The sequence below is a fragment of the Lissotriton vulgaris genome, chromosome 12 (genome assembly GCF_964263255.1).
Source record: "Lissotriton vulgaris chromosome 12, aLisVul1.2, whole genome shotgun sequence".
In the NCBI taxonomy this organism is placed as follows: domain Eukaryota; kingdom Metazoa; phylum Chordata; class Amphibia; order Caudata; family Salamandridae; genus Lissotriton; species Lissotriton vulgaris.
Window position 1 is genome coordinate 609,739,138 of NC_141700.1, and position 25,944 is coordinate 609,765,081.

Consider the following 25,944-nt stretch of genomic DNA (forward strand, 5'->3'; position numbering starts at 1 on the left):
AGCGCTTTACATGATGAGCCTGTTGCAGTGCACACAGACAGATTCATTTTTTTTTATGCATGGAGAGATTAAGTGATTTGCCCCCATTCACAGGATCTTGACTCTCCCGCCGAGTCTCAAACTCTGTTCCCCAGCTTTAAAAGCGACCGCTCTAGCCGTTATGCCACATCCTGTCTTGGCGGCCGTGTCTCGCATTTCCCCTCCCCCCAGCAATGCCAAGAGCATGTTATGACACCACATTCTCGCCTTCATTCTCTGCCACACGTGGTTGGTGTCTGTTGGCTGTACTCCATGTAGGCTAAATACGGACCGACCTGTACATATGTAGGGAGCGAGTTTGACCAGGTTGTTTCCGATTTGGAATTGTTATACACTTTTAGACTTATTTTTGACTATATAGTTAAAATGTTGTGTGGCACAAACGCTCGCTCCTATTATCTTCCACTGCATACAGTATCGTATGTAAGTTCAGTTTTTCCACCGAGCTAAAATAATGTGTCCAACACTTGTTTTTTGCTGTTCTGGAAAATGTTTTCCCTGTTCATTTCATGCTGGTGTGGTGCAGCCTCCCCGTGTAGTAAAGCCTGAGAAACCCTTTCTCACTTTCTGGTCCTAACAACTCATTCCTTGGTGGCCCTGGGAGCTTCGAGTCATGCTACAGTTATGTGAGCTCTGATGGACCTTTGCCAACTGTTCATCTGTTATACTTTGACTGTGGGTAATTATTTCTGTCCTATGGCACGACACTGCAAACCCTCCAGTTGTCCAACACAGGATATTGTTTTATGTTCATAAACATTGGAACTGCCCTGCCTATGATCCCATTTTAATAGCGAATATTTTTTAAATAACTAAAGACGGCAGACACGACATTAAGCTCGGAACGCATTTTTTCAGCACCACCACAGCATCACTCAGCACCACCACATTACCACTCAGCACCACCACATTACCACTCAGCATCACCACATTACCACTCAGCATCACCACTCAGCACCACCACAGCATCACTCAGCAGCACCACCACAGCACCACCACAGCACCACCACAGCACCACTCAGCACCACCACAGCACCACTCAGCACCACCACAGCACCACTCAGCACCACCCCAGCATCACTCAGCACCACTCACCATCACCACATCATCACTCAGCACCACATCATCACTCAGCACCACAACAGCACCACTCAGCATCACCACATCATCACTCAGCGCTACCCCAGCATCACTAAGCACCACCTCATTATCACTCAGCACCACCACATTATCACTCGGCGCCACCCCAGCATCACTCAGCGCCACCCCAGCATCACTCAGCGCCACCCCAGCATCACTCAGCGCCACCCCAGCATCACTCAGTGCCACCCCAGCATCACTCAGTGCCACCCCAGCATCACTCAGTGCCACCCCAGCATCACTCAGTGCCACCCCAGCATCACCATAAAAAACACTGAACATAATCTTCACAAAAGTTATTTACAAAAGTTTAAACTATTGCCATTACAAATTAAATAAATTATTCAAGTATTAATAATTTTAAAAAACTAAAAGCCATTGTTATTTGTAATATCAATACATCCAAGTCACGTAAATACAAAACATTTTGCATTACAAATGCTATAGGTGTCACATTACAGAAGCTACTCAATAATTGTTTGTAAAGTCTGTGTTCTGGCATTTTTTGTGGCGAGGGGTTAATTATTGGCAGTAGTAAATTATGTTATTGAAGAAATCAAAGTTGATGAACAAAGTGTTACCGGACAGTTTCTTTTTGTGGACATTCTCCCTATTTTCTTGAATAGACGTTGAGATGGTTGTGCACTTTTGATAAACTGAACCATTGAACTTGTTTCTGTTCGTTGTGTTTTATTGGTCTTTAATATGCAGATGTCCATTTTATGCGTATTTTCCCTGCAGATTAATATCCCTGCAAGGGATCTACAATTCCGAACTTGTAATATACTTTTTCCATCCACAAAATCAGTTTTTTTCATGAATTTGGAATGTGAAACGACTAGTGAATCCACCTGCATATTAACGTAAAATATTGCTGTTGTAGGAAAAAATATGAAGGTAACTCATGAACTGCAGCAGAAAAAGCATGATTCCCAAAACCTAAGCAGTCATGTTAAACTCAGCGAATAGCAGAATTTTCGCAAGAAAGAAAAAACAAAATAATGCCCTGCTGTAGAAAAGATAGGCTGGAAGCCATGCAGCAGCTGAGCACACTTTTCAAGGTCCTTGCTGTCCAGCACACACAACCGAATTGAAGAAACATGGTACCAAGAACTACTAATGGCTGGTTTGCATGGCTAGCCAGCCTGTGTGCACAGGTACTGGTTATTTTTGAATTTTAGTGAGCAGGCTTCTGCTGTAATGCCAACGATTTGTATATCGAAAATAATTATTTTGCAGGATATTGACTGATAACATTTTATTTTGATAATATTTGACTGAGCAGTTAATAGTACCTGTATAAGCATTTAGTTCAGTTTAATAGACCAACTCTGTGTGGGCTTAACTAGTACTAAATATCAGCTCATCCTACCACCTCCCTTGTGAATGTTGAACCCAACCCAAATGTTTTTGTGGCAGTGTTGCATAAAACGTGTCTGCTTGCCCATTTGAATTTGGGTAATTAAAACCCTGATGGTGACAGCCACAGAAGGTTTGCCAGCAACTCCTGAGACAAATGTGTACCACACCAGAACCTTAAAGGTCCAGGGCAGGTCTTTGGGGGTGGGGGGCGGAGGGGGGAGGAGTCCTGAAAATGTTTTTAAAAGTTTGGATTCCCACCTATAAAACGGTTCTGTCTACTGGAAGTACAAAAAGTTGACAGATATTTTAGATATCCTAATAAATGGATCATAAATTGTATGGGTGAGGGATCTTAGTTTGTCTACGTACATATACATTCATTTAAAGGAAGGAACCTGACAAATATTCACTTATTTCCTGAGTCCTCAATATGGATCAAGATAAAACCTACTTAAAACCAACTTTTTATTATTTTTCGAAATTCGTAGAGGGCATCTTTATTTGCCCCATTCTTCTCCCTCTAATAAATTGTATTTCCTTCTACATTTCTCACTTATTTGTGGCTTATTTTAAAATTGTAGGCATACATGCATGTCTTTTTCATGTGGAGATGTGTTCTTGTTACTATGTACAATGCTCTATGCTAGCGCTACAATTTGTATATACTTTCAATATAAATAAACAAAAGTTTAAGGGATGATACAAAGGATCTACGAGAAGTGATCGTTCCAAACTGTCCCTTTGGTTCTCACCTCTGTTTTCTGATCTTCAGTGTTCTTGGTAGTAGGCTGTACAGGTGGTCCTATCTTCTACTCTCCTTTGCAACAAATGTAAATTGGGCGAAGGTGGGTCATAGGGGAGGCGCAACCATGACCTCAACTCGTTACTCACTGATAAACTCTGAAAGGATAGGGAATTTGCTTCCCCAGTACTCTACACTCATGCTGATATCACCATGTTCCCTTAAATCTTGGGGTTGAAATGTATCAGTAAGGCAGCAGTGCCCCACCACCGTTGAGTCTGCCAAATTAAAAATAAACTATTACATTATCATTTGTGCTGACTACCACTTCAAGCAAAATGCTTGCATTTTTAGTGTTACCTGACTGGCTAGTCAGAACAATCTTTTCTTGATTAGGACTCCAATATTTGTTTGAGAAACTTAACAACATAATGAGCGGCCCTGTGTAAAAAAAATGCTACTTGTTTATATTTACCTGTTTTATCTATTTCACTTAAATAGATGTTTAGCTGGAAATCATAGTTGTAAACATCTTGGCGAACAAGGCAAAGGTGGTCAATATGTTTGAGACCATCATAGTGAAATATTGAGAAAACTCCTGACCTTTAGGTTTCCTTTAAAAAAAAAAAACTTTGTAGGGGGTAGGGAGCCAAGATGGCAGCTGAGTAAGATGCCAATCCTGAGACTTCACCCTGAACCAACATTTAGCTGAATGCTGCCCATCCTCCAATCTGAACATATCTCAGATAGTAGATAGGTGGGCTGCTCACCAAAGTAGAGCCAATTACAAATCATTAGCACACTGGGTCCAGTGAAGATACTCCACAAGACAGTGGGAAAACTGATGACTATAGAGCATGCCCAGCACACTTGAAATGTGAAATGCCCCTACCGGCAGCATAGTCACAGTAGAATCGTGCAGATGTCATCAGCACAAGCAAAGGAGTCCGGCACTCCAGGTCTCCGGGTCAGGTAAAGGGAAGTCATAGCGCTTGGCAATTTGACGCAACATACTACTTGCAGCCACAAGAAGGTCTTTAATGGTTTCCTTCAGGCTATTAGGTAAAGGAGTTCAGAGGAAACTATTTGGTACGTTGAGGTCCAGCTGGGACGGAGTCAGAGAACCGATTGGTGGGCCAGCTCAGTAACAAGAGGAAAACAAGTAGGGTAGCAAAGATCACAACCTGTAAGTTAAACCAGGAATACTGACCTGCAGAGAGGGAGGTGGCAGACATTGCCAAAACTGGTGTGCAGACAGTGGAAGAATCTGTTCTAGTGTGGGGCTGTATGGCTGAGGCACATCTGTGCTGTACCCCGCTACTGTTTGACAGCAGAACTGCAGGGATTTGCATGTGGTGCCACTGGGGGAAGGCCCAGGCCATTACAGTTTTGCCATGCACAATAGAAGACACATGGAGGGGCATGCTAGGCATATGCCTATCCATATCACTTATTTGAAGGAGAATACTGACTAGAACGTAGGGGCCTGGATCCCCAAGAGCTGGCTTGAAGGAGATAAAGACCTGGACAAGTGTTGACTATTCAGGAGGCATGCTACACTAAGGTCCAACATTGAACAATAGACCCTAGTGGAACACAGTGAGGCTGTTGCATGGTCCTGGCAGAGTTGGTAGCACATCAGGGCTGAATGTCCTAAATGAGGGTGAAGTTTAAAGAAGGGGTATAAACTTGCCTCAACAAAAAGACACTGAACACAGGATGTAGGTGCAAATAACAATGGTACAGACCAAAGAACAGACATAAACAACAAAAGCTCACAAAGTACAGCACACAAAGCAGAGAACAGCTCTTGGAAAGCAACATTTGTGTGATCTTGAGCCTAGAAGACATCAGGAGGCTTGGCAATATCACGGAAGAGAGATCAAAGGGATATTGCTGCTTGACCAAGGAAGCCAAAGTTGGGCTCCATGCAAGACTGATGGAATTCTGATCAGAAAAACGTGAGCTGAGCTGAGCCCGTTGAAAGGTCGGCCTATCAACAAATACTGAACTCCTCCATGACTACTCTGACAGGATGGCCATTGGCAAAGGGAACTGAGATCAGTTCTTAGAAATCTATTCAAAAGACCCCAACATCCCAACCAAGAGGTACTAAAAAGCAATAAATGTGCTGACTTGTCTTAAGAGTCGACTAAAACTAAAACGGAGGTGCCTATAAATAAGAGTTTTTTAGAAGACCTCTTTCATAGCTTGCAAGACAGCTTCCCAGTGCCGAAAGGTAACATACACCAAGAAGTACAAGACATAAAAGGGAAGGCAGCAAATTGTGTGAAAGGGTGTTTTCCTTAAAGGCGGCAAAGCATGGGCGAGTAGAAACATCAGGAGGCCCACCAGCATGGAGTAAATGTGCTACAAGACGTCCATGAGGCATATATCACTGCACTTTTGATCACTTCTTCTCTTCAGTTACTCAAAGACTATAGTACTGGGCCACCCAACCCATACTCAACAGCCACATGGTATTCCAAACTAACAGACCTCGTGATACTTAAAAGAGTACATAGCTAAATGCAGAAAAATAAAATAATGGCATTTGCAGGGAGGAAGAAGGGATTTCGTTTTGGGGGCTTGCCCTTTGTCATCCTCCAAGACTTTTCTGCGATCACACTGCAAAAAAAGGTCATTCTAATCTGTGACACAATTTCATGAAGCCACAACAAGCTACAACACCAGCTGCAGTAGATGACACCCTGTCTGACTACTGTTACAGAGAAAAGGCGACACGTACCAAACCAAGTGTTTAATTGAGACCAAGAAGGTCCTTGAAATAGGAGAACATGGAGGTTTCAGGAAAATGACAAAGAATCAGTGGTGAAATGTGATAAAAATCAGAGACAGATAAATGGAACAGAGCCACTAGGAGGAAGACCAGAACAAAACCACCTACGATGGAGCTCGCTAGAAAAAGAACCCGGGCAGTTGAACAACTTTGCTAGTCGGAAGGGGTTGTGGGAGTTTCTCTGAAACAAATCCGCAACAAAGATGCAACCCATCCAAAGAGGACAGTAACTTATCTAAAAAAAGATGGCTGGGACGAGTAACGGTACATGGGTGGGATGGGTCTTTTGAGGCTTCAGAATGGAGGGAGAGAGAGTGAGGTTAAATAGTGGCTGATGTATTGTCACATGTATGCCTGGAAAGGAGAAGGGTTTGGACTTTTAAGTGAGGACACTGGGAAACTTCATAGTGGAAGTTGTTGAATCTCAGCCTGATAAATATTTTAAGGGGGATACAGGAGGGAGGGAGGGGGGAGAGGGTTGTTTGTCAGTTGGTTGAGAGGTTTAGATATAAAGACCAAGAGAATGAATAGCCACAACAGGTTACTAAGATGGTCTCAGGGAAGCAATAGAAGCTGCTGGGGAACAGTTAATGAAATCTGAATTCATGGCGCAGTAGAGCCCGTGCTTCGATTTATGTCGGAGGCAATCAACTGTTTAATATATAATAACTTATAATGGTCAAGCTTTAATGTCCCTAATAAAAAAATGTAAGTACTCTTAGCACTTAGGTGGAAAAGGTTGGCATATACTGTCTACAAGAAACCCACCAACTGAGCAGAGATACCTGTAGATTAAGGTCAGTCTTTCTCCCAGCAATTCTATACATCAGCCACTACTAAGACGAAGGGGGTAGAGCTATTGCTGTCAAGACATAAAGGCTTCTCAATAAACAATTCTACTAGCAATATGGAGGGCAGATGACGTCTACTCAGGGGTACCATGAGACAGCTGCACTTTTGATAGTCTATGCTCCGAACCAGGGTTGGTCGCAATTCTGAAGCAGACAATACAGAAATTTCTATTCCATGTGTAGTAACCTCTAATAAGAGTAGAAGACTAGACCTGTGTACTGCGTGGGGACAGTGAGTTCATGGTATGGGGGCATGCATGTACTTTCTCCTGGCTTAGTTAACTAGCTTTCCAATTTGAGTCTTAACATATGTGTGACGAATCCTTCATCCAAAGGCAAGAGACATCTCACATTACTCTGGGCCACATAAAACATAGGCAGGATTAGATATAATGTTCGCAAATCACACTTCTTTACTCCTCTCAAGATTGCTGATGATTGGGTGAGTTTTTTCCCCCGACTACACACCAGTGATATTTTACTGGACTGAGAGAGCGACTTTTCATTTGGCATTTGAATGATAGGTTTGCAAGAGATCTGGTAGCTAAGAAAATGAGAAACACACAAATGAAGGAGTTCCTGCAGAATAACAATAATGATGAATGTAGCCTCTCCACAATATGGGACTCATTAAAGGTGGTAGTAAGAGCATTGTGCATAGCTGAATTGGCTAGATTAGCCAACATTAGATGAAAGGTCTAAAAAAAACTCCAGAAAACTGAAGTCCTTGAAAGAACAACATGAATGGGCACTGTTGCAGAAATTATAGTGTGAAATCATAGCCATTAGTGGGCAAGTGCCAATGATGGAACTGAAGAGAGTGGAATACTCTATAGCTATGAACCACTAATAATGCAATGTAGAGGGAAAGAATGCGAGGGAATGGTGGCAACGGAGCTAAGCTGGAGCCACCCAAAATCATTCAAATAAGTGATAAAAACAACTGTTGAGGAACAAGGATGAGACTTATGTGTTGCTGCATTTGGTAACACCATCTGACTCGAGCAAATACCCTGACATGAGGTTCAGCACAGACACATGTTTTATAGAGCTACAGGATACCAGATGGCTTGGATAACTCATCCAATATTGGGCTAGGTTCCACCTCTGGGCCACCAACTGAGTAAAGCACTGCTTTTGCTACAGTGATCAGGAGGGCTGCTGAAGTCATCAACCTATGGAGGTAAGGATAAAATTATTAACAATAGTCCTACAGCCAGCACAGGCACCGAACAAACTTATTTTGCCCCCAATGAAAACAATCACTGACCCACTGCTGGAGACCTGGGCTAAACAATGTTCTGGCCCCCCAGTCAACCGACAGGTTGTCCGCCTCCATAGACTTCTATACCCAGCATCCTCCCCCTAAAGTCTGGTAGTAACAAGAGTCCACTCTTAGAGTTAACCCTGATGCCTTTCCTATCAACCCTAATACCTTTCCTACCACTCACCCTGACATAGAGTCAAATTGAGTGAACATATTCAGAAAACATATGCTCTTCTCAGCTATCCTCGCATGATGTTGGTCAGTAGAGCTATTTATTATGCAATTAAACCCATGCGCTGTGGACATGGTGGTGAAATCTTTCCTATGGTCCCTGGAGACTAATAGGCTTATCTCTCCCAAACTATTCAGGATGGCCAGGATACAGACAAATTGGTCATCGCTCGGGTGTGGACACCGCAGACTGTCTAGGTAGGGCTATGGGAATCACCATGGTGCATCACACCACCTGGATTAGATCCACTGACACTCTGCTGGAGACATCCAGGTGTCTTTGATGGACATGCTTTTTGACGGCTCCTGCCTGTTTTCTGAGAAGGCAGATTCATCCCAGACCACTTTAAGGAGAGCTGGGCCATGGCACGTTCTTTGGTCCTTATAGTTCGAGTCAAGCAATTTCCCCAACAGTTTTGTTCTTGTGGATATGCCAGGAACCTGGCATACCAGCATCACCAGCCTCGCAGTCCTTTTGAGGTAGTGGACCCAACAGAAAACGACCTGAGCACTGGGGGCACTGTTCATTTGATCAATTACTCCACTAACTGCAACCTACACGCCCCTTGATCACATCCTTACCAGCACATGTCTACCCAGTAAGAGGCAGGATCAGCCACTTCCTGCAGGGGTGGCAACAGATCACATTCGACAAATCAGTCCTGCAGATTGTCCAGCAGGGCTATGACCTGCCGTTTTTTCCGATCCACCGACCTTGCTGCATATTTCAGATCACTACTCAGAAGACCATATATCTTTTTTTTTTATGTTAAGAAGTGCAGGCTTTTTGGGCAAAAGAGCAATAGACAGTACCTGCCTTGGAAGTAGAGACTAGATGTTACTCCCACTATTTCCTTGTGCCGAAGAAGAATAGAGGCCTATGTCTTATTTTTCATTTGCACCCTCTCAGCGCCTTTGTGCTCAAGACAAATTCAAAATGCTCATCCGGGCCCGAGGTCTATGCCTTGAATACCAGAGACTGGATGTGTCATTGAAACGACAGGATGCTTATTTTGACATGCCCGTTGTTAGAAACGGGACCCTGGCTGGCCGAGACTCACGCCAAAGTCAGTCAGGGATCACCATTTCTAAGGTCAGGGCAAGGGAGTTACACGTGAAGATAACCCCTGCTCACCCTCTAGGTAACGTGGCGCGAGCAGCAAGGCTAAACTTGGAGGCAGTATGAGTTAAGTATTTGCGCACGCACCCCAGCAACAACACCCAAGGCCCACCACAAAGGAAACCCCACACCAGGATATATAAAAAATAGCCTTTGTATTATAATAAAAACACATTAGATAACACACACAAACTTTACAATGTGCCAGAGGCACGGGCGGAATTTACAAGGGAATTATGTACAGGACAGGGCCACATGGACCACTGTCAGGGTAGGTACTTGTTATAATACTTGTAGGTATACACTTGGCACATAAACATATAATGATTAGCACCAAAATAGTACATGTAGCACACAACCAGTAATCACCGGTTAAGAGTAAATATCTCCTACGCAACCCTAAAACACTGTAGGAAAATCACGCAGGGAACTAGGACCTTATCATCAGGACCTAAGGAAGGAATACCATCACCTAAGCAGGTCACTCTTAGCAAAGGGAAGGAAACCTAAACATAAAATGGGACATCAACAATCCTCTAAGCAGGACACATCTAGCAAAGGGGATAAACATAAAGTGGGACATCAACAATTCTCTAAGCAGGTCAGCAAAAGGGGATAAACATAAAGTGGGACATCAACAATTGCACATGAGGCATTAAACACATTCAGAGGTGCAGGTTAGAACTTTTGCGCAAGAATCACATAGCAAATAACTTACAATGCGCAGGGTGCATGTAGCACAACACTCGAACTTGCCCCTCAGGCCAACTGGCCTCGAAAGGGGTGGAATGCCCTGAGTCTCAGTGTCAGGTGGTCTGCGCAGGCAGCACAGAACACAAAGCCTAAACGTAGCAACTGTCCACTAAGTGCTGGACAGTTGTGAATCCGAACTGGGCAAACGTTGGAGCCTCGTGGGCTCAAGAACAAAGGTGAACAAGGAGCCTCTCAGGGGCTCGCAAAGCAAATGCGCAATTTAGAGCATCAGCGCTCTCAAAATAATGATGTGGGCGGGAGCCTCCTGGGCTCAAAGAATAAATGTGGCCAAGGAGCCTCTCAGGGCTCGTAAAACAATTGCCCCCTCGAGCCTCGCAGGCTCGTCAACAAATGCGGCCGTCGTTGGAGCCTCGCCGGACTCTAGGAACTGCGCCAACACCAGGGGGAGCAACCCGCTGCCAAGTGGGGCCGCTCTACCACCCCTAAGGCGCTGTAGATCGGTAGAGTCCCTCTCAGGGGAATCGAGGAACAATGGCCGCCAAGAGCCTCGCAGGCTCTAACACAATTATGCCCCCTGAAGCCCTCGGGCTTCACAGCCGCACCGCGCACAAGATCGCGCTTCTGGAGGGGGGGCGGACACCGACAATGTGTCCCGCGCCTCTCCCCTCCTCTTGGGTACACTCACCGGCTGTTCTGCTACTCCGGGGCTCTCCTCTCAATCGGGAGCCTCGGCGAGACGCGCTGGCCGCTTCCTGCTTCTTTGGCCTGGCGCCGTCCCGCTGTAATCCGCCTGACTTCCTCTGGGGCCGCCAATGGCAGCGCGGCCCTGGAGGTCAGGAGGCGGGACTTCCGGGTCGCACTAGGCAGCGGCCCGGCAACAGTTTCGGATGCTCCTGGGCTGCGGCGGTGATCTCGGGGCAATGCCGGGTGGGCACCGGCTTTAAATAATAAAATATCAACGGGGCAATGCCGGGTGGGCACCGGCCTTCGAATAAAAGGCAATGCGAGGTGGGCACTGGCTCTGCCGAAAATCGGCAAAACAACAACGGGCAGATGCCGGGTGGGCACCGGCTGTACAACGAGCGCTCCCCAGCGCTCGGGGACAAGGCACAGCGCTCTCAAGCGCCAAGAGAAGCGCGCTCAGCGCTCAAAGGAAATAAAAGCGCGCCTAGCGCTACAAGTCAAAATAAGAGCGCTTCCAGGCACAGCAAAGCTCCAGCAAGGTCTGGAGGCAGGCAGAGGGGCAAGGCAGGGCCAGAGCCAGCACACTGGGTCTCCAGGCAAGGAGACAGCCAAGTGGCGGTCCTCTTGGCCCCAGCAGCACCAGCAGCCCCCTCTGGCAAGGATCCACAAGCAGAACCAAGGACCAATTGTATGGGGACACAGCCCCTTCTTATACAGTAAATTCCCTTTGTCTCAGGGTGCAGGGTAGGGGAAAACCAGTCGCAGCTGGTTTTGAAGTACTCTGTTTACCTCAACCACCCTTTCTATTCACTGGCAGGGCTAGGGACATCAGTCGCACTACAGGGGGTGGAGCCAGCATTGTGTGGGGAAAGTCCAGGCCCACCAGGGACCAGGTGCACTCCTCCCAAGCCATCAACATGCTAATCTCACACTCACCACCGGGCAGACCCATCCAGCCTTCCTGGTGCCAGGCTCACCAGCCAGCTCCAGCCAATCACACGGCAGGCATATTTTACATTAATATGCCAAGTCCTAGAAATGGCTTTTCTACACATGACACACACATGCCACATACACCATTGCGAAGCATTCATTCCCACGAGCTCGCACATATTAAATTCGAGCATGCACTCCCCACGCATCAGGAACTACTAGGGACACAGACATTCCCCATGCATCCCTATGGGAGAGCAGGCCAGCCTAACTACATGCACGCACTTTACTCTGGGACACAGAGAAAAAGTGCGCACAGACCAGAAAATCATTCACACAGATCACAGATTAAAAGCAAAAAGATTAGGGGTGAACATGCCTTAAGGGCAAAGTCCAACACCCGTCTTGCAGGTCCCAGGAGCTACCTGCAGTTCAAGGTGTGTGCCACAAGCATTTTCAGTTATCTGGGCTTCCTTTCGGTTTCCACAGTGCCCCTCAGTTGTTTATAAAGGTGATGGGGATAGTTGCTTCCCATCTTCGCTGGTCGGGACAGCTGGCTGATGAGGCTGGGCTAACCACAGTTAGTCATGGACCACCTCCAGACAATGTCAAACCTCCTTACCTCAGTGTGGTTTTTAGTCAATCTGCCAAAGTCACACCTGACACATTCACAGAGACTCCCCTTCATTGGAGCCTTCGTGATATGGTGCGCCTTTGGGCCTTGCCTGTGGACCAACAAGTTCTGGTCATTTTTGCTATGATCTCAAGGTTTCATCTTCAGTTCTGGATCTCTGTTAAGATAGGTCTGAGACTTTTTGGGTTGCTTGCCTCCTCTATCCTGCTTGTCGACTATTCCCGAAGGCAGAGGCATACTTCATCAGTGGGATTTGAAGTCTCAGTGGGACTGCACCAGGGGTATTTGTTGGATTCCATTCAGGTGTCGGAGGAGACTGCAAAAGATCTGCAGTGGTAGCTGCTGGCTGCAATTGACCCAGTGGACTCCTATCCCTACTACACCCAAAAGTGTCATGGTGGACGTATCACTGCTATGATCAGGGAGCATATCTCTCCAGAACCCTAAATTTGCAATAAAGGACCATATTTTACATTACCCTTTATGTATTATTACTTTGTATGGTTATTTTTGGGTAGCTTGCTAGGAAAAGCGCTTTCTTCAAAATGTGGCTATCCATATGTGCTGATATGAATTAAAATGTTTAGATATACCTTTCACAAATAAATTGTTGGTAATGCAGAGAACAATAGTGAGGACCGGTGGATGTACGTGACTCTGGGGCTGCAACATTTCCCACATACTTATGGATTTACCGATTTTGCGACTTTATATGCAGATTTCACAAAAAATGTTGTTTTTAACTGAAGTGGGTTAAAATATACTGACAAACTGTTATGATCTTAATAAAGAACTGATCTCTTTATTCCACTTTGGAATGTCAGTCTCTCTTTACTTCGGGAATCATTATCTAGATATATAGTGGGGACTTGCACCCGCTTGACAAAGGACCAGCTCTGCTAATGGATGAGACCACTTAATACTAAGATATATATGGATGGTATTTTACTAATCCAAAGCTGTAATACTGTGCCTGGAGTGGTAAAAGACGTTTGGCATTTTAGAGCTCATCATAGATAGCACATTACTAATCCTATGCTTAAAGATTTTGCTGTATAAATGGCGAAAGGCTTCGTCCCTGTTTCTTTCATATTTGAGGTAGCTAGATTCTGTGTATATTATATCCTCCACATTTGACAGCAAATATACTAGATGGTAGTTATTAAGTAGTGAATTTCTTGCACGTCCTTTCGTTCGTCCGGTTAGGATGCCTTGAGTCAAAGCATCCTGACGGGACAAACAAACGGGCGTGCAAGAAATTCACTACTTATCCCACATCAGGGGGAACAATAATAAGAGCTGGAAGAAAGGGAGTAGATATCGAGGCAATCACAGATGCTTCCATTTTAAATAAAACCAGACGAAAAGAGCAGAATAGATCTACAAAAGTACTATTGGAAAATAATTAATAACTACCATCCAGTAAAATGTGCTGTTAAATTTGAAGGGTATAATATACACAAAATCTAGTTACCTCAAATGCTAAAGAAACAGAAAGTTTGACCCCTGAAGAAGCGCGTTTGTGCATGAAATACGTGTTGGCTGTAGGCAGTATTGCTGTATAATTAAGTTATATCATAAAAAATAAGAATAAAGAATAACCAAAGTAAATCTATGAAAATGTTTAATGTCGTATGCTGGTAAACCCTTAGTAAAATGTAATTTTTATTATAGAATAAATGTCCTGGTGGGGACCAGTAACTGCGAGTTTGTATGCGCCGGGCAATATTCCTGCTACCCAAAAGTATATATGTGTGTATGTACGTATATATATATATATATATATATATATATATATATATATATATATATATATATATATATATATATATATATATATATTCTGGGTTGATATTTTAAAAGAATTTTATTTTCAACACTCGTGCAACAAAGGACATTCTACATATGTATATTTGTGATTCTCCATATTGAAATTTTCCATTATTTAAAGAAACTATATTCTTGCATATTGCACTGTTTATCTAACAAGTTATTACAAGTTTGCTCACAATCACTCATTTAACATTTATTTCATTTTCCTGTTTCTCCTCATAAGTACATCACATGCTTTCCAAAGTTGTATTCCTCTGTTATTTCCTGTGTTGCATCCCATGGCACAGGTCTTTCAATTTGGTGTTTTGTTTGATCTATGTTGGTAAGCCTTTCAAAGTCTTGTCGTTCTTTATGATATCACTTTTCCAGAGATGTTTTCACACTTGTAGGATAATCCTTATCTGTAGCATCCCCTGGTTTGTGTAATGTCCCACTGCTCATTCTAAACCCATTGCAACTGGTTGAGAATAATCTTCTGACCATGATGAATATATTTTTAACTACAAACATCACATCTCGAGGAATCCGCTTGTTAGTGTATTACTGAAGTTGTATTGGACTTCACATCTTCCAGAAGGACTGTTTATTCATGCCTTTAAGGGAGAATAGACTCAGCAACCTGATAACTCAGAGATTTAGATCATTATGTCAAAGGATGACCTTACGTTTCCTGAGCTCCCTGATCCCAAAGAAGAACATTTGCCTGTCCAAAAAGCTGAAAAGTCATACACTGACCTTAGAATAGAGCCTTTTTTTCAAAAGATAATGCCTGTGCTCTAAAATAAAAAATCCTCAGCACTTTTGATGATCTCACCCCACACTCTGTGTGCCTTCCCCAACTACTTCAGTGGCGGATGTTCTGTGAAAGAGAATAAGCACTTCGAAGCTAGAATCCTTTGAGGTGAACTTTTCATTTACTTGGTCCTTTAGTAGTACAGTAACTACATTGAATCTTTGTCAGCTACGAGATCTTGTGTGTAATATGATTCTAATCAAATATGAAGAAGAAAGACATTGTTTCACGTTTTTCTCCATAGGAAGCCATGCTGTAGGTAATCTCTTTGGGTTGGGACTCACTTATTCCATTCTCTAACATTTGTCTCCACAGGAATACATGCAGTGCGTAACCTCTGTAGATGGTGAGTGGTTGGCTGAGCTGGGGCCCATGTTCTACAGTATCAAACATGCAGGCAAATCTCGCCAGGTAGGAACATTCTTACTCATGTTTTAGTTTCCTATTGGCACATAGAAAAAGTGGATACTGGTGAAAATGTCAGCCGGTGGTTAACATGTCAGTTTGATTTTGTACCTTTTAATATTTAGGAAAATCGGCGACGTGCCAAAGAGGATGTGTCTGCCATGGAGGAAGAAATGGCATTAGCTGAAGAGCAGCTGCGATCTCGCAAGGAAGAGCAGGAGAAAAAGAACATCCTTGGCAGCTCAAGGTAATACCTCTTAGGAATCAAAGATCCACCTCTCTCTGTCTGTATCCAAGCCTTAAAAATCTTCTACCCCGTGATCTGAATGTGGCATTCAGTGAACAAAACCCAGGAATTTAATTGATGTTATGCTTTAAATCAAAGGATGCTTCGTTTTAAAACCATTCTTTTAAAGTGAGATTTTCACCTGTGTACTTTGTTCTCATTGATACCAGTCCAGTGATCATTCCTCAGTGTCAGCCAGTCTCAAAGGTAAAATTGTAAATTCCATGTGTGCTATGTTCCGGTCAAAATCCTATGCTTCAGGAATTCCTTGTCATTCTGTATTGCTGTCCCAGGTGCAATATTTCATTTCAATGCTTTGTTTAAGGTTGTTTAAGCTTGTTCTTAAGCACACTTTATTTCCTCAGATTGTTATTCTTAGTTCTCCTGCATCATCTTTGTGAAGATGCTTCTTACACCATCTTGCCATCTCATTTCTGTTTCAGGAGATCTCTTCTGGTACAAATAACAAGTAATGTTCCAGAGCAAGAGCACTTTTCTTTATTCCAAAAAGCGTTCAACCCTTGTTTAAATTGTGATTAACTGTAACATTTCTAATTAATTGAGGGCATTTTCGATTACCCCAGTACTGGAACTTTCATAGATTCCCATGCTTTGTATCATTCCCCGTCGTCGGAATGGGAGTCTCAGTAACAAAAATACCATAGCTGTAGGTACAAAAGACAATGGAAAAAGGCCTAGGCCTCATTCCCTTTTGTAGCATATCACCCTCTTTGTATAAAAGAGACCAAACTTTGACATCAGCCAATCAGAAGTGCCTCACCACTTAGAACCTTCCTGAAGGAACCTCAGAGCCTCAGATTTTCTACTGCACTTTGTACTTAGGGAGTCTCCTTTGAGCTCTGCTCAACTTCTACTCTTCAAAAGGATTTACTTCAGGATTTTTCTTCAGGGTTTTCTTCAGAATCTTTCAGATTCACTTCAGGATTGTTGCTGCCTTCCAGGATGTCGGAGATTGAGAAGAAAAAATCCCTTTTCAAGCCTTGTTCCACCTGTGGCAAGAAAAGGCTTTTTGTGGAGGATAAGCATAAGGACTGCATCTATTGCCTCTATCCTGACCACCAGGCTGCTGACTGTAAGATCTGTCGCACCTTTTCCACCAAAACCCTCCGGGACCGTGAGGGTAGGCTCCTGACATGGCTTCAAAAGCTTAAATCCAGGAAGGAGACTGTCTCAAGTGACAGTGAGGATGCAGGGTCTATGTCCTCTACGAGAAGGTCAGTGAAGAGGGGTAGGGGTTCCCCTTCTCTGGGAAGAACTTCAAAGGCCTCAAAAAAGACCCCCAGTGAGTCTGAGAGCCCAGGTCCCAGCAAATCTCCTCACAAAAGTGTAAAGGAGAGGGATGGACCTTCTACGCCTTCTACAGGTGAGAAGACTGCCACAGCCTTCAAAACACCTTCATCCCAGTCTTCTGAGAGGAGTTCAAAGTCCTCGAAGACGTCGACGGCGGAAGGGCCGTCGACGAAGACACCGAAATCAGTTTTGACGTCGTCGAAGACACCGTCAACAGGGGGTTCGTCTACGACGCTACCGTCGACGGCGGGGTTCTCTCAGTCGACGGAGAAACCGAAGACGCCGACGACGAAGGTGCCGGCGACGAAGGTGCCGTCGACGACGAAGGTGCCGTCGACGACGGTCCCATCGACGACGAAGGCTACGATGGTGCCGACGACGATGGTGCCGACGTCGATGATGACGATGACGACGATGTCGACGACTACGGTCTCGTCGACGAGGGCGTCGACGACTACTACGGTGACAATGACAACGGCTGGCGTGTCAACAGTTTCATCGTCGACGACGTCAATCTCGACGACGCGGATACAACCGTCGGCGACGGAACCAACAATATTATCCACAGAATAGAGGATTACCATTTCTGTGACGCGGATCACGCCAGAAATGACTTCTCCGAGGAGTGTCTCCCCTGTTGCCAACCATGCTCCTTCAAGAGGAAGAGTCAGAGGAGGATGAACAGGATGCTTACAGCTATGCCAATAGTCCCTCCCAGCTTTTTGTCAAATGCCAGGACACTGACTCAGAGGGCGAATACGGCCACGAGGAGATTGGTCATCTTCAGCTGCAGCAGCAGCAATCTGACAAGGAAATGGTTACAGTGCCAGCATCTTTCCTTCAAGATCTGCATAAGATGCTACAGGACTACAAATCTAAGGCCAGTAGGCCTCTTCCAGTAACGTCAACGCCTGCTACGCCTTCAAGGACTCCGGCTCCATTGGTGCCACCTACTTTTCCGGCTCAAGCTTCCCCTCAGCCTCAAGCGTCCTTCCAACAGGATTCCTCTGGATTGCAAGGGACTCATGATGTTGATGATTCCTCGGATGAGGACCAGCAGTCAGATCATGTCTCTAATCCCGATACGGAATATGATGAATATGTCATTGACCATCCCGCATCACCAGTTCCGGACCCGGCGGACATTGGTGGCTTCCATCAGCTGATGGAGAGAGCTGCTGCAAGATTTACATTTGCCATGCCTAAGGTTACCACAGATTGTTTCTTATATGATTTTAAGGAACCCTTTCGGAAAACTACTAGGTCCATTCCTATTGTGGATCACCTATGGAAAGAGGGCATAAAAGCTATGAAACACCCAGCGACGGTGGTTCCGTTGCTACCGCGTCTAGATAAAAAGTACAAGGCGACCGATGATGCTCCTGCAGCCTTAACAGATCACCCAAGACCAGACTCTGTGATCTCGCAGGCGGCGCAGAGAAAATCACATAACCCTTCTGCACCACTAACAACTCCTCCGGACAAGGAAAGGCGGAGGTTGGATAACGTGGGAAAGAGATTCTCATCGATGGCAAGTTTGCTGGTGCGAGCGGCTAATGCCTTAGCGATCCTGGGTAGGTACGACCGCCAGCTCTGGTGCGATGTTGCCCTGTACCTTGACCAGCTGCCTCCGGAATCTACGTCTGAGGCATAGAAGATTTTACAGGAAGGAGAGGCGACATCGATGGAAATCATCGACTGTGCAATGGATATTGCAACAACTGCATTCCGTTCATTGGCTGGAGCGGCAGTACTCCGTCGCCAAGGATGGCTTAAGGCTACTTGGTTCCGGCCTGAGATCCAGAACAAGGTCTTGGATCTCCCCTTTGATGGAGAGGCATTGTTCGGCAAACTCATTGACGACACCCTGCAAGATATAAAGAAGGACACAGAGACTGCCAGGTCCTTGGGGACCCTTCAATACAGGAAGTCTCCTTTCAAGGGAGCCAGAGGCAGGGGTGGTAATTACAGAGGATCCTTCCAACAGCAACGCTATTCCACCACAGGCTCGGGTTCCCAGCAATACCGTCAGCCTTATCAGCAGCGGCAGGGCCAGTCTACCAATTACTCCAGGCCTTACAATAAAGGAAAGCAGGGTGCACGTGGACGAGATTCGTCCAAGCGCCAATAGCGGCCTCCTGGCTCTTCCTACTGGACCCTCCTTCAGGAAGTCATCAGTTGGAGGCAGGGTCAACAAATACCTTCGAAACTGGTCCAGGATAACATCGGACCGTTGGGTGCTCAACATCATTCGGAAAGGGCATACCTTGGAATTCACGCAAGCCCCTCCACCCAAGCCCCCGGCAGCCACTCCATCAAAACACCAGCGTCTCCTTCGGCTCGAAGTTCAACTGATGCTCCTGAAGGGAGCGATGGAGCCGGTTCCCTCAAACCAAAGAGGTCAAGGATTTTATTCCAGGTTCTTCTTGGTGAGGAAGACGCTCGACAAGTGGCGCCCCATTTTAGACCTCAGGGGGCTAAACACCTATCTCATTTCTCTGTCCTTCCGGATGGTGTCCCTCCAGGACATCTTGAAGCTTATCAGCCCGGGGGATTTCATGGCGCCACACTATCTCGAGGATGCCTATTTGCACGTTCCGATTCACCCAGCGCACAGAAGGTTTCTGCGATTCACAGTAGCCAAGAGCCATTACCAGTTCAGGGTTTTACCCTTTGGACTCCGCTCAGCCCCAAGAATTTTCACAAAGGTGCTGGCGCCAGTAGCAGCTTTCCTGTGAAAAAACAATTTTCAGGTCTTCCCCTATCTGGACGACTGGTTACTGAAAGCTCCGTCCAGAGAAGCAGCGCTGATGGCTGTTCAAGCTTGTACCAATTTGTTTCAGAACCTGGGACTCACTCTGAACAACGAGAAGTCTTGCCTGGTCCCGTCCAGAAAAGCTCGTTTCCTGGGAGCCATCTTGGATTCGAAGCTATCAAGAGCTTTTCCTACTCCGGAAAGGAGGCAGAAATTACAAACCATGGCCCAAGACTTACAAGCAAGAAAGTCTTTCAGTACGCCGCTACAAGTCTCTACTGGGAGTGATATCGTCGTGTATCCCACTAATTCCCCATTGCAGATTGAAGATGCGTCCTTTGCAGGAGCAACTAGACAATCAGTGGAAGCAAGTCCACGGTTCATTCGAGGACAGGGTGACGATCACTCCAGAGATGAAGGAAGCGGCCTTATGGTGGACAGATCAAAACAACTTGTCCCAAGGTCTATCCTTCGCAAACGACCCGTCTCCACAAGTGATAACAACGGACGCGTCATTGGAGGGTTGGGGAGCAGTAATGCAAGACCTACATGTCAGCGGTCATTGGTCACCCCAGGAGAAACGCCTCCACATCAACCTGTTGGAACTCAGGGCGATACGACTGGCTCTACAGGCTTTTCTTCCTCGCCTGGAAGGTTCACAAGTGCTTATCAGGACGGACAACACCACGGCCATGCATTATGTGAACAAGGAAGGAGGAACCAGATCGCGCCCATTGTCGCAAGAGGCTCAGCAGGTCTGGGAATGGGCGATCCAGCACAGGATGTCACTGACGACAGAACACTTGCCGGACGTCCTAAACAAAAACGCCGACAGACTGAGCAGGTCATCCTCGGTCAGCCACGAATGGGAGTTGAATCAGAGAGTCTTGGAACAAGTCTTTAGCCTGTGGGGCAGACGGACATCGATCATTTTGCCACTCCAACCAACAAGAAATGCCGGTCTTACGCAAGCAGGCTTCCCCATCGAGATTCACTGGGAAATGCGCTTTCGATAGCTTGGTCGAAGACATTTGTCTACGCTTTTCCTCCCATTCCTCTGATACCACGACTGATCAGGAAACTCAAGGTGGAACCGTGCAGGATGATCCTGATAGCCCCGGCTTGGCCGAGGCAGTTCTGGTACACGGAGCTCCATCTGTTGTCGATAGCTCCTCCCTTACCTTTGAGGATTCTGCCGGGTCCATTTGGCGGCTTTGTCAAGGTTTAGACGGACAGAATCCGGTCCTTCCTTGTGGTCTTCCAGGATTATCAAGCAATTTCTTAAGGGCTTGTTCAGGGTCTATCCACCGGTGAGACCGCCCCCTCCTACATGGCATTTGAATCTGGTCCTTTCTCAACTCATGAAGGGTCCATTTGAACCAGTCCATCGTTCTGACATAAAATATCTTTCGTGGAAATTGGCTCTCCTCCTTGCTCTCACGTCGGCTCGGCGTGTGGGAGAATTGCAGGCTTTGACCATCCAAGAACCTTTCCTTCAATTCAAGAGAAACACTGTGATCATGAGGACTAATCCTAGGTTCATGCCAAAGGTTCCCTCGGATTTCCACTTGAATGAACCGGTCATTCTGAAGGCGTTCTTCCCTCAACCTTCTACGCCAGCAGAAAAAGCATTGCATTCGTTGGATGTGCAGCGATGCTTGAAATTCTATTTGGAACGTACTAAAGGTTTTCGAAAATCTTCTCAACTGTTTGTAGCCTTCGGGGGACCTAGTAAGGGCCTTCCGCTATCCAAACAGGGTGTTTCGAGATGGATCACGAGGGCCATTTTACATTGTCACAAGGCTGCAGGAAAACCTCTGACTGGAAAGATACGAGCACATTCCACAAGATCTGTGGCTTCTTCAACAGCCCTCTTCGCGGGAGTGCAAATTAAGGATATTTGCAGGGCTGCTACCTGGAGCAGCGTTCACACCTTTACCAAGCATTACTGCTTGGAATCTCTGCAACAAGATGATGCAGCAGTAGGACAGGCTGTCCTGAGGAACCTCTTCCACTAAGGGTGAGCTTTCCTTTCTTTCCCACCTTCCGTCTTTCACATTTTGTATCTAATGTCATGTTGTCTATTGCTATAATTTACGATGCAAAATGTGATTATCTTGCCAACTGCTTGCTACTCTGATACAAAGCATGGAAATCTATGAAAGTTCCAATACTGGGGTAAGAAAACAAGTTACTTACCTGTAACTTTAGTTCCCCAGTATTGGTAACTTTCATAGATTCCCATGCGCCCACCCACCTCCCCGAGGAAAGCTCAGCCTACAACAGATATGGTGTCTAAGTACACAACGGCTACGAAAATCTGAGGCTCTGAGGGTCCTTCAAGAAGGTTTTAAGTGGTGAGGCACTTCTGATTGGCTGATGCCAAAGTTTGGTCTCTTTTATACAAAGAGGGTGATATGCTACAAAAGGGAATGAGGCCTAGGCCTTTTTCCATTGTCTTTTGTACCTACAGCTACCTTACCGAGACTCCCATTCCGACGACGGGGAATGATACAAAGCATGGGAATCTATGAAAGTTACCAATACTGGGGAACTAAAGTTACAGGTAAGTAACTTGTTTTCTTATTTTGTACCTTGTACTGAATGGGATGCCTGGTGTGAGGTTTTAGTGTAAAGATAGTCTCTCACTCCTGGAAATTAAATTCCATACTAAGCAGCAGCCTTATTTTCTTCATGCTTGTTTCAACTCTGAAAAGTTCTGCACGGAAAGACCTTAATTTCAACCATGAACGTTGGAGTAATTCCCTGCTGGGTTCGTGAAGCCGAGAGCACTTTTTATCAATGTTTTTTCCATTGCAGTATCACACAGGATGTCATTGTCGATCTGTCCTCATGATGAGCAGCACCCTATATTAATCTAACAATGGCTAAATATTTTCTTGGAAATACACTGATGAAACCCATTAAGCAGTTTCAACCCTGCATTGCAACATCTTATGTGAAAGAAAGTGTGAAAATTTAGAAAATGTAGAAAAACTATATCCTGGTGGGTTTACATTGAAAGTAGAGAAGCCCTGAGTCTCTTTAAGACTTTGTTGGCTTACCGTGCCCGTTATGCACTTCTTCTAGCAGTTGCCTCACACAGTTAGGCTACTGTTTGTAGCATCTTAGAACACATATGACATTTCACACCTCTGTTTTTTAAGTAAAAAGTGTCAGCAAATCTTTTTCTTTTCACTTACACTTAAAATCTTTAACATCTTTCTATCAAGTTAGATTATTTTGTGCTGTCTTCTAGCAAGGGTTTTCTTCAGAAATGCCTTCTCTTTTTGAGAAGTGCCCATCCTCTGTGAGGAAAAAGGCTGTCTCACACCCCTCACAAGGTCTGTGTGGGGGTTCCTCCCAACCTCCCATTCGGTCAAAGACTATTATAGCTGTTAAAAGAAGCAAAACACTTGAGGGACCAAGAGTCATAAGGCTCAAAGGCATGATGCAGTATTTGAGAGCGGAGGAAGGAAGGAAGAGTCTGAAGTCATCATCTCATGCTTCCTCTTAAAGGATTCCAACAGGGTAGATCCAGCGAAAGGAGATTGTCAGTCCTGTGAGATCAGAGTCTAAGAAAATAGCATTGGCTCCAACTTTCTCTCTATCGAAAGACGGTTTGACATTTACCACTCATCACATCATGGAGAGTTCTCCAAACAATCAACGTTGGAAAGCTGCTTCCCTATTGGTGTTGGGAGGACTCAGGACAACACTGACATTGAAACCAGAACATCACTCATCATCGCATCCCTCAACTTTGAAAAGGAAATGCCACATGACACCATTGATGCCTTGATAACATCGGTGACAAAATGATCAAGTCTGTCACCATCTCCTGTGATGTCTATACCGAGTGCCTAATTTGTTAATGAATGCATGCTGGTGCCCAGAAGCCCACAGCAGGGTGTAATAAAATGTCAGTGTGCCGAATACCAAAGCTATGTGGTCTTCAGTTCACCTCAGGCCTCTTTAATCTAATTATTTTTTTTAGTTCACTCTAGAGGATTCCTGTTTTCTCCCTTTGTGACAGATTTTCTGTCTTTCTCTTCCTCGTCCTTCCAATCTGTGTTTTCTTTCCCTGTCATGCTCAAGGTCTGATGCGGAAAAATAATTGTCAGTTCCCAAAAATAAGTGACTGTGGCCACCACCGGCAACCACCAGCAAAACTTAAGCACTGTCTACACCGATGATGGCTACTCTGTTGATTAAGTCTCTTGCCTTAATTTTACCAGTACGTTTGCCACTGTTGTCTTCACTTTATTAACTTGGCATGTCTCCTAAAGTAACACCAGGTTTACCACCTGTTTGTCAGCATAGGCTAGGAAAGAAGTGGCATGCCTATCAAAGCCTCCTCAAGCTATACTTTATCCTATCACTCGGAGTCTTCTCTCACTATTTTTCAGACCACTAAGACCAACAGCCCCTTTTGCAGAGGTTCCTTTAAAGCCCTAACCCTTGCAACTGTCTTCCCCAGGATGGTATCGAGGCCAACTTCAATGACCTAACTACGGAAGGGAAAACAGACTTGAATGCCGCCTTACAGATCGCCAGTATCCTGTTATTACACAGCAGGATACAGACAGAAGCAGATCGCCTTCCAGATCAACTATTTCAGATTCAGATGTTACTCATTCACTTTATACACCAGCTTTAACAGCTGCATCTCCCACCCGTGTCGCTTATATCACGAGGTCTTAGCCAGGGAAGCAGCTAAGTTTAGCACTCCTCAGGAAGAGTCACATGCTGCTCTTTCAGTGATTTTTTTTAACACTTTACAACCGAGGGCAGCTCTAATTACTTTGCTGCCTTTAGTTCTTGGCATTGCAGAAGAACAGTTTGTTACCTCTTCCACAATAAAAGTGTCAAAATCACACCTGTGGAAATAATATCCTGCAGCAGGATCGTGATATTCTAAGAGCTAAACAAAAGCCTGATTGTTCTAGTGATTTCGGTGAGATGCAGACATGCTGCAGCTCCTTGGACTACCACTCACCAGAGTGAGAAAGTAAGTTAGTGGGTACTTTTGGCGGGTACTTTATAGTACAGCAGTTACCCATCTAAAACATGCAGTGTGACAGCTCTCTTCCGAAGATATTTTAAAAGAAATCTGTGAATGCACGACACATTTTCTTGGTTGCCTTTCGAAACCTAGACAACCAAATTTTGCAGAAATGTTGCATGAAAATTTGGAGGATCATAATTCCAGAAGTTAATTTGGTATAATTGGCAGTTATGGGGTCCTGTCATGTGGTGTCTATCTGCCTTGCCAACTTCTAGCCTGAGGCATAATTGAAAATAATTAACCTCCTGTTTTCCTGGTCCTCTTTGTTTGCACAAACAACGGAGGAAGGAATGCTAAAGATAGAAAATGAGGCTTACACCTTTAAGGGTGTAGGCCTTGAAGAATACAAGAAAAATTCTTCAAGGAACTATGTACGGAAAAAGATTGGAAGTATGTCCAACGTAGGGTTAAATCCCTTCGCTGAACATTTCAGCTCCAACAACAGGAGTATCCTCAAAGGCAATAAAACCTTATTAGTGAAGATCTTGGCAATCCAAGTCACCATCAACAAAACCTTTTCTTGCAGAGGAGCCCATTCCTCTGCCAGTAGACAGTGACAATTGAATTATCCCCCACTTCTCATTCCAGTGGGGAGAACGGTATCCTTGCACCTGGCAGAGTGATCTTTAATCACAGGATACAAATCCGTGCTAAATATAAATATTTCCAATGTTTCAAGGCCGTTACACTGCCAGTTTCGTTAAAACCAGCATTGAAGAATCAGATACTAGTGTTCAGATATGAAACCTCTATCTTATTAAAGAAACATACAATGAAGCCAAATCCATCTAATCAGAATGGCCAAGGAGTTTACGTCAGGGGCTTCGTGGTTCAGGAAAAAAGGTCTAAAAGTGACATGCAAACCTATTTGAAAGTTATGGTTCACAAACAAGGTTATCAAAAAAGGAAAATTCAGAATGTTCACCTTTTATCTGATCTAACGGTACCTGCAGTATAGTGAATGGAAGTGTGCGAT

At 45.0% G+C, this 25,944-nt stretch overlaps 1 protein-coding gene across 2 annotated transcripts in view; it reads left to right on the forward strand.

Annotated features, from left to right (window-relative positions):
* Positions 1 to 25,944, forward strand: part of DHX38 (DEAH-box helicase 38) — a 1,070,683-nt gene that overhangs the window by 1,034,243 nt on the left and 10,496 nt on the right. For both annotated transcript variants that reach the window (XM_086945550.1, XM_086945552.1), the window contains exons 25-26: positions 15,459 to 15,554; positions 15,674 to 15,795. In XM_086945550.1, the coding sequence (XP_086801676.1) occupies positions 15,459 to 15,554; positions 15,674 to 15,795 (218 nt within the window). The remainder of the gene's footprint in view (positions 1 to 15,458; positions 15,555 to 15,673; positions 15,796 to 25,944) is intronic.